Source organism: Myotis nattereri, assembly GCF_964212035.1.
Source record: "Myotis nattereri genome assembly, chromosome: 17".
NCBI lineage: Eukaryota > Metazoa > Chordata > Mammalia > Chiroptera > Vespertilionidae > Myotis > Myotis nattereri.
This window is the reverse complement of record NC_138092.1, coordinates 8,671,649-8,685,074: the sequence shown is the minus strand read 5'-3', so window position 1 is coordinate 8,685,074 and position 13,426 is coordinate 8,671,649. Positions and strand designations below refer to the sequence as shown.

The following is a 13,426-nucleotide window of genomic DNA, read 5'->3' as shown; positions in this document are numbered from 1 at the left end:
AAAATCTATTAAATATTTGATAGTAAATTTGATTACAAGTACTTAAGAAATAATTAGATGAAAAATGTTTGCAATACTTAATACAAAAGATTAAAATCTTAAAACATGCAACCTAGTTAATCATTAACAGTTATGCTAAGTCTTTGCATATAATTTTGATCTGTTTGATTAAAACTAGTAACTAATTTGAATTTGTTATTTTTAATTGCTTTGTAAATAATGGAAAGCAAAATAAATAAGATAAAAATACCACCTAAGTCAGCCCAAACAGTTTAAAGTATATATATCATTGCTGAAACCGGTTTGGCTTAGTGGATAGAGCGTCGGCCTGCGGACTGAAGGGTCCCGGGTTCGATTCCGGTCAAGGGCATGTACCTGGGTTGTGGGCACATCCCCAGTGGGAGATGTGCAGGAGGCAGCTGATCGATGTTTCTCTCTCATCGATGTTTCTAACTCTCTATCTCTCTCCCTTCCTCTCTGTAAAAAATCAATAAAATATATTTAAAAAAAAATAAATAAAAAATAAAGTATATATATCATTAGACTTGTACGTTTGTTAGCAGATCTTTCATATTCTAAATTATGTGTGAATTCAATTCTGTTACAAAGATTAAGAAACTCTTTAAACATAGAAAACATCAAAAGCATTTTACAGTAACGTGTATGTCACCTAAATTCTGCAATTAATTTTTTGCTATATTTCCTTTATCCATCTATCAATTCATTTTAAAAAATATGTTTTTATTGACTTTAGAGAGAGATAGGAAGGGAGAGGGAGAGACAGAGAAACACTGATGAGAGAGAAACATCAATCAGCTGCCTCAAGCAGGGGATTAAGCCTGCAACCCAGGCATATGCCCTGCCCAGAATTGAATTGGTGACCTCTTGGTGCATGGACACACTCAACCAAAAGGCCATCAACTGATTTTTAAAGAAAACCTATATTACTATTTTTTAAAGTTTTTCTTTTGCTCAATTCCTTCATTCCCCTCCCCCCCATTATTTGTAAATAATGGAAAGCAAAATAAATAAGATAAAAATACCACCCTCAAGCACCTCCCCTCAAGTACTTCCCCCCAATTATAGGCCAGTCTCCCTGATAAATATACATGCTAAAATCCTCAAAAAAAATTAGCAAACTGGATCCAGCAATACATTAAAAAAAAAAATCATACACTGTGATCAACTGGGATTTATTCCGGGATTTCAAGTTGGTACAATATCTGCAAATCCAAAAAAGTGATGCAGCACATAAACAAAATGAAGGATAAAAACCACATGATCATATTAGTAGATGCCGAAAAAGCATTTGATAAAATCCAGCACCCATTTATGATAAAAACTCTCCGCAAAGTGGGAATAGAGGGAACATACCTCAATATAATGAAGGTCATGTATGACAAACCCACAGTCACTGTCATACTTAATGGGCAAAAACTCTAGCTTGGGAACAAGACAGGGATGTCCGCTCTCACCGCTCTCATTCAACATAGTACTGAAGTCCTAGCCACAGCAATCAAGTAAGAAGAAGAAATAAAAGGCATTCACACTGGAAAGGAAGAAGTAAAACTGGCATTATTTGCAGATGATATGATACTGCATATGGAGAACCCTAAAGAAAACATTTTAAAACACGTTGCAGAATTAGAATACTTCTAAATACTTCAGCATGAGTATTATGAACTAGAATTCAATATTTACTTGTCTGTGTATGGTTGGTTCTTTTTTTTGTTTTTATTTTGGTTAATCCTCACTTGATATTTTTCCATTGATCTTTTAGAGAGAGGGAAAGACAGAAACACATCGATCGGTTGCCTCTTGCCTGTAACCAAGGTACATGCCCTTGGAATCAAACCTGGACCCTTTGATCCACAGGCTGGCGCTCTAGCCACTGAGCGAAACCAGCTAGGGCTGTGTATGTATTTTTTTTTTAAGGTGAGATTTATAAACAGTGAAATACACAAAACTCAAGTGTTGAGTGTTGATGGATGACTACACCTGTGTAGCTTAAAACCCTCTCAAATTCAGAACATTATTATCACCCCAGATAGTTTTCTCTTGGCCCTTTTTAATCAGTTCTCTGGCACCATAGGCAACCACTATTCTAATTTTTGAAAAGCATAAGTTTTGCCTGTTCTAGAACTTCAGTACTTGGGGTCATATAGCATGTACCCTTTGTTTCTATTTTCTTTCACCCATTTTAACATTTTTAATAATTCACTTGTGTCAGTAGTTCATTGTTTTTTGTTGCTAGTGGTATCCATTGTATAAAATACCATTGTATCAAATACCATTATCTTTTGATGGAGTTCTGGGCTATTTCTAGATTCTGGCTACTGTGTATAAAGGTTCTACGAATATTCTTGTATAAATTTGTTATGGACATAATGTTGGATTAGGGAAGGTATACAGTTAACTTTTTAAAAAACAGACTTTTCTCCAAAGTGATTGTACCATTTAAACTTCCATTTATAGTGTATTTTTAAAAAATAAAGTTTTGCACGTTCTCTGATCGGAATGTCAGAATTGAAATTGATGAATAACTTTTCTGATATTTAAAGGAATTTGAAATGCTGGGCAGATAATTAGATATTTGGAAATATTGTAGTTATATTCATTTTTTATTTTAGCACTTACCGCATATATGCTTTGACAAGAGTTATTGAGAAATATGATGAGATGTGTAGTCCCTGTCATGCTCATAAAGTATTCTGAAAATGACCTTTAATGCAAAAAAATACCTTCTAGGTTTATTTTATATTTAATGGTAATTGTACTTAGTTGACATTTAATCTCTCTTACTAAAGAAAACTATGGATGATTACCAGTTTAAAGGAATTTGTGTGTTAATGTTTGTATGTTTTTCGTGTAATAAAAACTATGTTTCAAATTTTAAACATATTGCAGTTATGTTAATACATATTAAAAGTTCTGGTATGTTTTGGTAATTTTAAAACTCAAAAAAATAGTTTGCAAGAGTATTTATACTTACACTATTTATTGAATTTGATTATATAAAACATTTTAAATTTTGTATGGTCACTTGAAAACAATGTATTGAGAATTTTTGAAAGGAAAGAAAGAATATTAAAGACTTGGGTTTATGCAATGCACAGTTAAGCCATCCAGTCCTAGAGTGACTATGCTGATGATTCATTAAGATTATAATGTCCACCATCAATATAAAAATGAAATTACCTACCTCTTTCTGTCTTTTTCAAAGCATGGTTTTATGCGTCTTCACCTTGTGAATCTTGCTGAAAGGCCTTTAAGTCTCTGGTGTATATAGACTTTTTTTGTTTTTGTAGAGCATTTGTTACTGATTTGAGAAGTACATTATAGGGTCAAGGGCGAAATAGATCAGAACCAAGTTTAGAAATAAAAAGTACAGTTAAGGTGGAATTTTTAGGGGTGGTTTGCCTTTGATGTTTCAAATTAGTCACTATTTTATATAATACAAGTAGGGTGGATATAGGAGGTTATGTTGGATATGTGTTTAATTTCCAATTGTCTTCTGTTTTTTGGAATTATTCAGTCCCCTTTTCCTACCCTAAATCCTGCATTTAAAATGGGAAATGGGAAAGGGACAAGGGCAAGATGATAATGATGGTAGGTAACATTTAAGGAGTACTTATTCCAGGGCAATAAGCCTTTTTCACGTATTAGCTAACCTAATGCCCACAACAAGGGAGGTAGGTGTTAGTATTGTATTTACTTAGAGATTCTTAAAATGGCATAGAGGGGGAACTTGCCTAGGGTCACATGGCTAGTAAGTGGCAGACTCAAGATTCAAACCCAGCCAGATTAGCTCATGCTCTTAACCCTCCTGCTGTTGTACAGAAGAAAGGATATATCTAAGTCTGAGTACCTTATGGTATTTCAAATTAATTATAGGTAATTTCTGAATTCTCAGAATTTATTGTCTTTTGTTGTATTCCTTTTTCTGGCAGGGGAAGGGTCTTGGACATAACAGTCACTTTTTTAGGTCCTGGGAACAAACACAACAGGATATTTGACTCTAGAACAGCGGTTCTCAACCTTCCTAATGCCCCGACCCTTTAATACAGTTCCTCATGTTGTGGTGACCCCCAACCATAAAATTATTTTTGTTGCTACTTCATAACTAATTTTTCTACTGTAATGAATCATAATGTAAATATCTGATATGCAGGATGTATTTAGGCGACCCCTGTGAAAGGGTCGTTCGACCCCCAAAGGGGTCGCAACCCACAGGCTGAGAACCACTGCTCTAGAATGTTTTTCCCAGCCATTTGATGAAGACATACTCCCCCCTGCCCCCGCCCCCCCCCCCCCCCCGCTTCCCGTTTTACAGTGATCCTGAGAATTACATTTTTCTCTTGGATAACCAAATATAAAACAGGAACAAATTTTAAAAGTGCAGAAAGATATTATCAGTCTTTCATTTAATGCATAGTAACTGCTACTGGTAGAAAACATGCAAAAAGAAAATGAATTACAATTGCACACCACAGCCATAGCCAGTTTGGCTCAGTGGATAGAAAGGTGGCCTGAGGACTGAAGGGTCCTGGGTTCGATTCCAGTCAAGGGCACTGTACCTCGGTTGCAGGCTTGGTCCCTGGCTCTGGTCAGAGTGCATGCAGGAGGCAACCAATCATGTGTCTCTCTCACATCGCTGTTTCTCTCTCTCTCTCTGTCCCTCCCTTTCCCACTCTCTAAAAATCAATGGAAAAATATGCTTGGGTGAGGATTAACAACAACAAAATTGCACACCACAAAGTTTTTTAGAGTTAACTAATCAAAGTATCTGTCTTTTTTTGTTAATGCTAAAAACGGAAAACTTTATCTGGGGAAATCAAGGTTGATAAAACAACCGAAATAATGTGGCAACTATCAATTTATGTAAAAACTGGTAAATTTTGACCTGGTCGGTGTCACTCAGTGGTTGAGTGTCGACCTGTGAACCAGGGGCATGCAGGAGGATTTGGTGCCTGCTTGTGAAGCCATTGGCTCCTGCTCTGGTGTCTGAAGCTGGCCACTGGGTGTGTTAGTTCTGGGCCTCTTGGAAGGGATTCTTGTGCTGGCCAATGTAAGATACTGCCCGTGGCTGACTGGTCCTCGGGAACCTGTTTGGAGCTACAAGTGATCCATAGGTTGGAGCTGCCTCTGCTGGGCCTGGTGCGTGCAGGAAGGACCAAGCTGCCCACCAATGCTGGTTTTTACCAGCACCGGGCCTGGGGGCAGGACTGCAAAAATCCTAAGGCACCCCTAGATCCACCTCCGCCTTCCCCCGCCTGGCCTTGCCCTGCCTGCTGGCTGTCTATAGCTGCAGTCACAGGAAGAGCTTATGGCTGTACTCAGCAGGGGTAAGCTCTATAGGGTGGGCCAGAGGGAGTCCAGCAGGTATTGCATGTTTTAAAAATTCTTGCACCACTCTGGTTGAAAATCACTGACATATAACATCATACTAATTTCAAGTGTACAATGTAATATTGTATATATATATATCTTTTTTAAAAATATATTTTATTGATTTTTTACAGAGAGGAAGGGAGAGGGATAGAGAGATAGAAACATCAATGAGAGAGAAGCATTGATCAGCTGCCTCCTGCACACACCCTACTGGGGATGTGCCTGCAACCAAGGTACATGCCCTTGACCAGAATCGAACCTGGGATTCTTCAGGCCCCAGGCCGACGCTCTATCCAATGAGCCAAACCGGCTAGGGCTTATATATATCTTGAAATAATCACCACAATAAGTCTAGTTAACGTTGGATATGTTTTTAGAAGGTGATTCTGAAAATGTTTTTGAGAAAAGTACAGGCTTTTGTAAGATGGAAAACCTAGAATCTTAGAATCAGTGGCCCAGCATGATTACTCTCTAACTGGGACACAAAAGGCTTTTAATAAAATTAAGTCTCATTCCTGCTGTTTTACATTTGTTCTTATTTGAAAAAACTACAGATTTTTCTTTCAAAGAAATTTGTGGTCTTATTTTAGGTTACCCTGACTTGTTGAATCACTGTTAATTAAATCAGTTGTTAAAACATGTGATTTTAGCTATTTTCCCATGGCTGTTGAAATATTTTTTAATTCTTAGAGTTTTAAAATGTTTTCAGTGATTATTATGTTATTTTACTTTAACTGAGTTTATATGACTTTGAGATAAAAAAATTTGTATTTATTGCTCTCATGGTAATGCTAGTACCTGACATTTGAATTTCTCAGTTTATAAAATGCTAACATGATAATGTCAAATATTCTTTTATACTTCTTAATACAGTCTGATTTTTTGTGTGTTTTTGTTTGTTTGGCTTTACTTTTAAACATTAAAGTGATCTCTAGTAATATGGTTTATGTTTTATATTTTTATTCTAGCTCATTCATCGCCTGAAGACCTAACAGTGTCTAAGGGACAAGAAGTGGAACCTGGGAGTGTGGTTAAATATTTCACTGTTGTTTGGTGTAAGGCTTCAAAGAAAAAGCACAAAAAGTGGGAAGGTGATGCTGTTCTTATTGTCAACGGAAAATCTCTTACATTAAAGGATCTGGAAGGCAAAGACATTGGAAGAGGTATTGTGATATTACCTAATGTTTATGAATTGGCCTAAAATTAGTATATATCTTTGGTTACATCATTGAAATCGAATGGGGTTTTATAAAGGGGTCGTTTAAGATGTTCATATCTAAATTTCCTCGTAAACATAAAATTCTCTCATAACGTTTAGTCTTATGTATACTAGCTCGGTGAGGCAGATCCCATCTCGTAGTTTCATTTTCTTCAAAAAAAAGAAAAGGGGGGACTATTATGTATGAAGATAAAACTATAATCCTCATTAATGTGGAGAGGTCAAGACTACTGTTGAATTCTGAGAGTTTGGGGAATAGAGCAGTTGGTCTTTGGCATTTTGGAATAGAAGCTAACTAATTTCTTCCTCTATTAGAACATTAACATTAAAAAAGTGCTCCATTATAAATCATTTAAGAATATATATATGTTACCAGTTGGTACAGATTGTAAATTTTAGTCCAGTTTTAATAGGGCAAGTTGTAGCAATTTCCAGCTAGTTTAAACAGGTCATATTTTCTAAAATGTGAGTGTTTTATTTTTAGAGCCTTAAAAACATTTATGGTAGACACAGTTCTTATCCCCCTGTAATCACACAATAACTATATGCATTTAAATTAGACAGGCAGCCCTAACCGGTTTGGCTCAGTGGATAGAGCGTCGGCCTGCGGACTGAAAGGTCCCAGGTTCGATTCTGGTCAAGGGCATGTACCTTGGTTGCGGGCACATCCCCAGTTGGGGGTGTGCAGGAGACAGCTGATCGCTGTTTCTCTCTCATCGATGTTTCTGGCTCTCTATCCCTCTCCCTTCCTCTCTTAACATCAATAAAATATATTTAAAAAAAAAAATTAGACAGGCATAGGAGTCTAAAAGTTTCTCACTATTTATCTGGTTAATGAGCTCATTTTGAACAAACTGTGACTGACTTACTCATATTTACATTCCATCAGCACCTTACACATGGCAACACTTAATAAATATCTGTTGAATTAATAATTCAAACAGACTTGGTGTAAAATATCCCACTTAAATTTTTTAAAAATTAATTTTAGCGAGAGGAAGGGAGATGGATGAGAGAGAGAGAGAGAGAGAGAGAGAGAGAGAGAGAGAGAGAGAGAAGCATCGATGTGAGAGAGAAACATTGACCTGTTGCCTTTTCATACACACCCTGACTGGGATGGACCTGGCAACCTGGATATGTGCCCTGGCTGGCAATTGAACCTGTGACCTTCCTGTGTGCAGGATGACGCTCCAACCATGTGAGCCACACCGGCCAGGGCTAAAACTTGGCTGATTTTTATAACTTTATTATTATTTATTTTTTCTGATTTCTTAGTGTTTTTTGTCTTCTTTTTGTTTTGTTTACCAAAATGATAAATTATGTTTTCATTCTGGCTAATGGGTTATACAAGGCTATTTGCATTCAAAGCACAGTTTTCTTGTAAAGTTATGGGAAGGTGACTATGGTATCAGTAATTAAGTATTCTTAGAGTATCAGGAAATTAACTTTCTTTGTTCTCAATTTAAAGGCACTGGATATAAATTCAAAGAGCTTGAAAAGATTGAAGAGGGCCATACAATGATGATTGGCGGAAAAGAAATAGAAGTCATGGGTTCGATCTCCTCAGATGATTTCAGCAGTGGCAGATGCTTTCAGCTTGGAGGAGGCGGTCCTGCTATATCAAGTTCTTCTCAAGCTGCCAAGAAGTGTTTTTCTAACCCCTTAAAAAGTGTCTATAAACCAAGTTCAAAGGAAAATAGGCAGAATAGTTTCCAAAATTGCAAACCACGCCATGATCCATGTGCACCAAGTAAGATTTAAAAATTAGTTTGAATATTCTGTTTCTTCTGTCAAAAGATTGTTGGTATGTGAATTTAAACTTCAAATTTTCTTTTAAACTTTTCAGATGAAACTATGTATATATTATTCTTCAGATACATAATCTGATGTAAGGGATAATGTTGATGTTGAGTAACAATGTGGTTTGAGAATTATTTTGTAAGAAACAGTAATAAAAATTCTGTACATGCATTGAAGGAAAATATGCAAATTGTAGATGTATACACACAGACATACATGTGTATGATTTTGGATAAAATAATGACATTTAGTAAGGAGAAAAATAAATTAATGAATGAGGATTACATTTGCTATACTTCCATTTTGAAGACTATGTCTTGATTACATGCATTATCATATTAAAATATTGAATAATAAGATGTCATGTAAAGAATTAAATTTTAGCCCATTCGGCATGGCTCAGTGGTTGAGCATTGATCTATGAACCAGGAGGTCACAGTTCGATTCCTGTTCAGGGCATGTGCCCGAATTGTGGGCTTAATCCCCAGTGGGAGGCATGTGGGAGGCAGCCAGTCAATGATGACTTCAGATTTATCATTTGAGACCTGCTATCTAGTTATATTTGATTTTGTAATTTTGGGTGGTATTTTAATAAAACTTTTAAATTGTGTTAGCATATTTCTAAAGAATCACATTATTGTTCTATGGTTACTTCATGCTCCTTTGCAAAGATTCATTATTTTGACATTCATGAATATAGTGATTAACTTGAAGCAAATAGTGGTGGTGAAGTCGATGGAAAATTCTCAGTTCTTCCAGTTGATAGGAGTAGTGGTCGTTGCTAGTATGTACAGGACTGAAAATAAAGAGTCTTTATGTTAAATGTAGGGAGCCTTTCCAGAATAAGAAGCTGTGAGCTTTGCAAGCACATGTTGGCAAAATTCCAACCTATGCTTTCGGTTGGATAGTTGGATATAATAGTTCTCTTTGCTTTGAGTACTGAACTATTCAATGTTGTGGCTTAGTGGATTTCTTATTAGAAATAGTGAATTTCAGAGCACTTTGAGTATATGAAGTTTAGAAAACTCTGTGTAATTCTTTGCATGAAATCTTACATCAATAAGGCATGAGATTTTATTTTTAAACCAGAGGTCCAGTGCACGAAAACTCATCACTGGGGGTGCCCTCAGCCCAGCCTGTGCCCTTGCTTCTTACCACCCGCCTGTTCGCTGCTCCTTAGCGCTGCCTCGGAGGCAGGAGAGGCTCCTGCCACTGCCGCTGCACTCGCCTGGCTTCTGGCTGAGTGGCGCTCCCCCTGTGGGAGTGCACTAACCACCAGGGGGCAGCTCCTGCTTTGAGTGTCTGCCCCTGGTGGTCAGTGCATGTCATAGCGACTGGTCATTGAGCCTTTCAGTCTATTTGCATATTAGCCTTTTATTATGAAGGGTTTTGTACCCTTGCTTAGCATTAATGTTATTCAATTTGAAGAGTTTTGGTTTTCTTTTTTGCCACAAATGATGGCAAACAGTTCTATCTTATGAGTAATTAAAACAAGATAATGTAGTTGCTAACAAAGTGAAATTACAATTCATTTATAATTATTGTTTTACCTTTTTCTTAAGATTCCCTTGTTATGCCCCGACCAGACAAAAATCATCAGTGGATGTTCAATAAAAACTGTTTCCCTGTTGTGGATGTTGTGATAGATCCTCACCTTGCATATTATCTTCGGCCACATCAGAAAGAAGGAATCATATTCCTTTATGAATGTATGATGGGAATGAGGTAGGAAAAGAAATCATTTGAGTTGAGTCTAATCTGAGTTTCGATTTAGCCCATAACATAATGGTTTTCTAGGAAGAGTCTGATACAATGATTCGCAGAGGGTCCATCATGAATTTAGTTGGAATGATGAGTGGTACTTAATGTGTGCATTTATTTCAAAAGTGGTCTTGATGGATACCATATAGTAGCCATCTTGCCAGGAGCTGGGCATACAGGAGTCAGGACCGTGGCCCTCACTCTTCATTTGAAGAAACAAATAAATGCAGTCAACCTTAATGGGATACAATAAGAGCTCATTACTAGTATGATAAAGGCATATGGGTGCAAAATGGAAGAAACCTTAATTCTTATGAGAATTTTAGAAAAAGGTTTCTTTCTTACCTCACCTCTACTTAAAAAAGATGACCAAGATTCCCCCCTTCCTTTTAAATCGAGTTTTCTGATTAAAGAATGGTAGTATCCTCTCTTAAAGATATGATAGAAGTCCACCGCAATCCCCCCAAAAATCCAGACAAAGGAAATAAAAGAAGTCAAATGTCCCTGGTAACATCTTGGTGTATTTCCTTCCAGTTCTTTCTTTAATGCATAGGCCCTTGATTTTTAAATTGGTCGTTTAACAGGGAGTTGGGAATGTCAATTCCTAAAAATTCTGAGAACAAGTTAAGGGAATGTTGTCTCCAGGAAATTGTCCAGACTCATGTTCTCGCTCAGATTTGCTTTTTTCTTTGGAGATCTTATCTCAGTTAGCCTGGGAATCATCTGTGATTTCTTCTGTTTCACCTTCTCAGTCTAATCAAACCCTGCAGCAGCTGTGGGAGCCGATGTCGTAACGTTACATTTTATCTGTACTATTGCAGTGACTCCTGCCTTGCGTATCTGCTTCTCATACTCCTTAAATCCACTCGTTTCGTATTTCTGTAAAACAGTTCTGAACGTGGCATTCCCTTGCTTAAAATCATTCAGACTCTGAGAACTTAGAGCAGTGTTTCCATACCAGCGGGGGAGTGATATGCACTCCCCCGCTGGTATGTTGGGTAATTTTAGGTATACATGAGCACGCTTTGTTTTTGAATTTTAATAGTAGTGTATTTTAGCCAATGAATTATTAGAAAAAAAACAGCACATTTAACTTTTGGTTTCACGGGTAAATTATGTGTAGAAAGAGTTTTCTTTTCAAATAAATCTAAATGAAAAGTATGCGGATTGAAAGAAAAATAATAAATAATAACACATATGGCAAAAATTGTGATGGTGGTCATGAAAGCCTGGTGTTTGGGAGACACTGACCTACAAGATACAGTCTGACCTTTCAAGGATAAGTAGCCCCATCTTCTGTCTTCTTTCTGCCTGTGCTGCCAGGTCTATAGCCTTGTATTTCCCTGTTTGGAATTCAACTCAAGGACCAAGTATACTGAACTACTCAGTCTGTGTAGTGAATTCCTGTTCATCTCTTAGAACTTTGCTCAAGGTGCATCTTCTCAGGGAAGCCTTTCTTGTGCTCTTCTCTTTACCATGAAAGATGCATTACTGTTTTCTCTCTGCCACTCAATATCTCAACTTGCCGGGGTCCAGCCCCAGCAGGTCCAGGGGTCCCCAAAGGTGTGGACGGAGTCGGCAAAGAAGGAATGACACGGAGGCAGCGTTCAGTTGATCAGCAGCCTAGCCAGGATCTCTAGCCAGGATCTCCAGCCAAGTTCTGGTCTGGATCTCCAGCCAGGTTCTGTCCAGGTTCTCCAGCCAGGTTCAGTCACCAGGTTCTAGTCAGGTTCTCTTGCCATGTTCTATAGTCAGGTTCAGTCCAGGATCTTTTGCCATGTTCTCTTGCTAGGTTCTGTCTCTAGGTTCTGTTGCCAGTTTCTGTCCAGGATCTTTTGCCATGTTCTCTCCAGAGAAGTTCTTATGTCTCTAGGTTCTGTGTGGGTTCTGCCTTCTAAGTTCTGTCTTCCTAGTTCTGTGTGTAGGTTCTGTCTTCTAAGTTCTGTGCGTAGGTTCTGTCTTCTAAGTTCTGTGCGTAGGTTCTGTCTTCTAAGTTCTGTCTTCTCAGTTCTGTGTTCTAAGTTCTGTGTTGTTACATCTGTATTTATACCAGTTGATTCCAATCCTATCAATCTCTATTCCAAAGGTTAGGGCGTTCCTTATCTCCATTCCAGGGAGTAAAGATTATGTAGCTTAAGCATGATTGTTCGTAGTTAAAGTGATTAATTACCCGCCTGGCATTTAGTTAAGAGGTTTTATTCCCTCCCTAACTTCAGGGGAAAATCCCTACCTGGGGAAACAACCTTTCTCAGAGACCTTGGTTAAAACACATAGTGCCAAGAAGGTGAGCAAACATATTAAGAACAGTATGCCATATATGCCAGGTCCCTTGAAACAGCAAGCATGGACCGGCTCCCGGCATCAACTGGCATTCGGTCTTGCCTTGGCAAACTGTTGATGAAAAATGATAACAGTGGCTAGAATTCATATTTGCAATTTTATTTCCATACTTTGCAATGGAAAACATATTTTAAGAATTGCTTTTTGCTTATTATTTCTAGCAGTAAGGAATAGAATGATTAACAGACTATACTTATGTTTTTGGTAATATCCTCAATTCCCTTGGACTTTGTAACCTTTAGAATATCTATCAACTATATCTGTCAAAGAGTTTTAAAAACTATAAAGTGGTATTGGATGCCACTTAAAATATTCCTTGTACTATTTTTAAAAATATATATTTTATTGATTTTTTACAGAGAGGAAGGGAGAGGGATAGAGAGTTAGAAACATTGATCAGCTGCCTCCTACATACCTCCCACTGGGGATGTGCCCGCAACCAAGGCACATGCCCTTGACCAGAATCGAACCTGGGACCTTTCAGTCCGCAGGCCGACGCTCTATCCACGGAGCCAAACTGGTCAGGGCTTCTTGTACTATTTAATTTTAAATTGCATTAATTTAGTAGATCTGTGATTACAGACTCTTAATAAATTATGTGTATTAGATGAAATATTTAGTATTTAATATTTCTTATAGTGCAGGGAGATATTTTGGTTGAAGTTTTTATTTACTGTCAGAGAATCATAAATACAGCTTGATAGCTGTTGATGGTTAGGATTACAATATATTTTAAGCTGTTTTGATAGCTACTAACAAGATTGATAAAAACTGCTGAACTGTTAGTGATAAGGACAGTTCAAGTATTCATATGTAGATGTAAAATTGAGATTCATTTCTAGTCTAAGTATATACATATTAGTAACAAATGATTTAGATTCAACTCTAATTTCAGATTTATTTTAGTAATTTCTT

The 13,426-nt window shown here is 37.2% G+C and overlaps 1 protein-coding gene across 2 annotated transcripts in view; it reads left to right on the top strand.

Annotated features, from left to right (window-relative positions):
* The window catches only part of RAD54B (RAD54 homolog B), a gene marked incomplete at its 5' end in the record, with an annotated part of 49,429 nt that overhangs the window by 19,315 nt on the left and 16,688 nt on the right, over positions 1-13,426 (top strand). For both annotated transcript variants that reach the window (XM_081111761.1, XM_081111760.1), the window contains 3 exons: positions 6,360-6,554; positions 8,079-8,360; positions 9,973-10,135. In XM_081111761.1, coding sequence (XP_080967887.1) covers positions 6,360-6,554; positions 8,079-8,360; positions 9,973-10,135 — 640 coding nt within the window. The remainder of the gene's footprint in view (positions 1-6,359; positions 6,555-8,078; positions 8,361-9,972; positions 10,136-13,426) is intronic.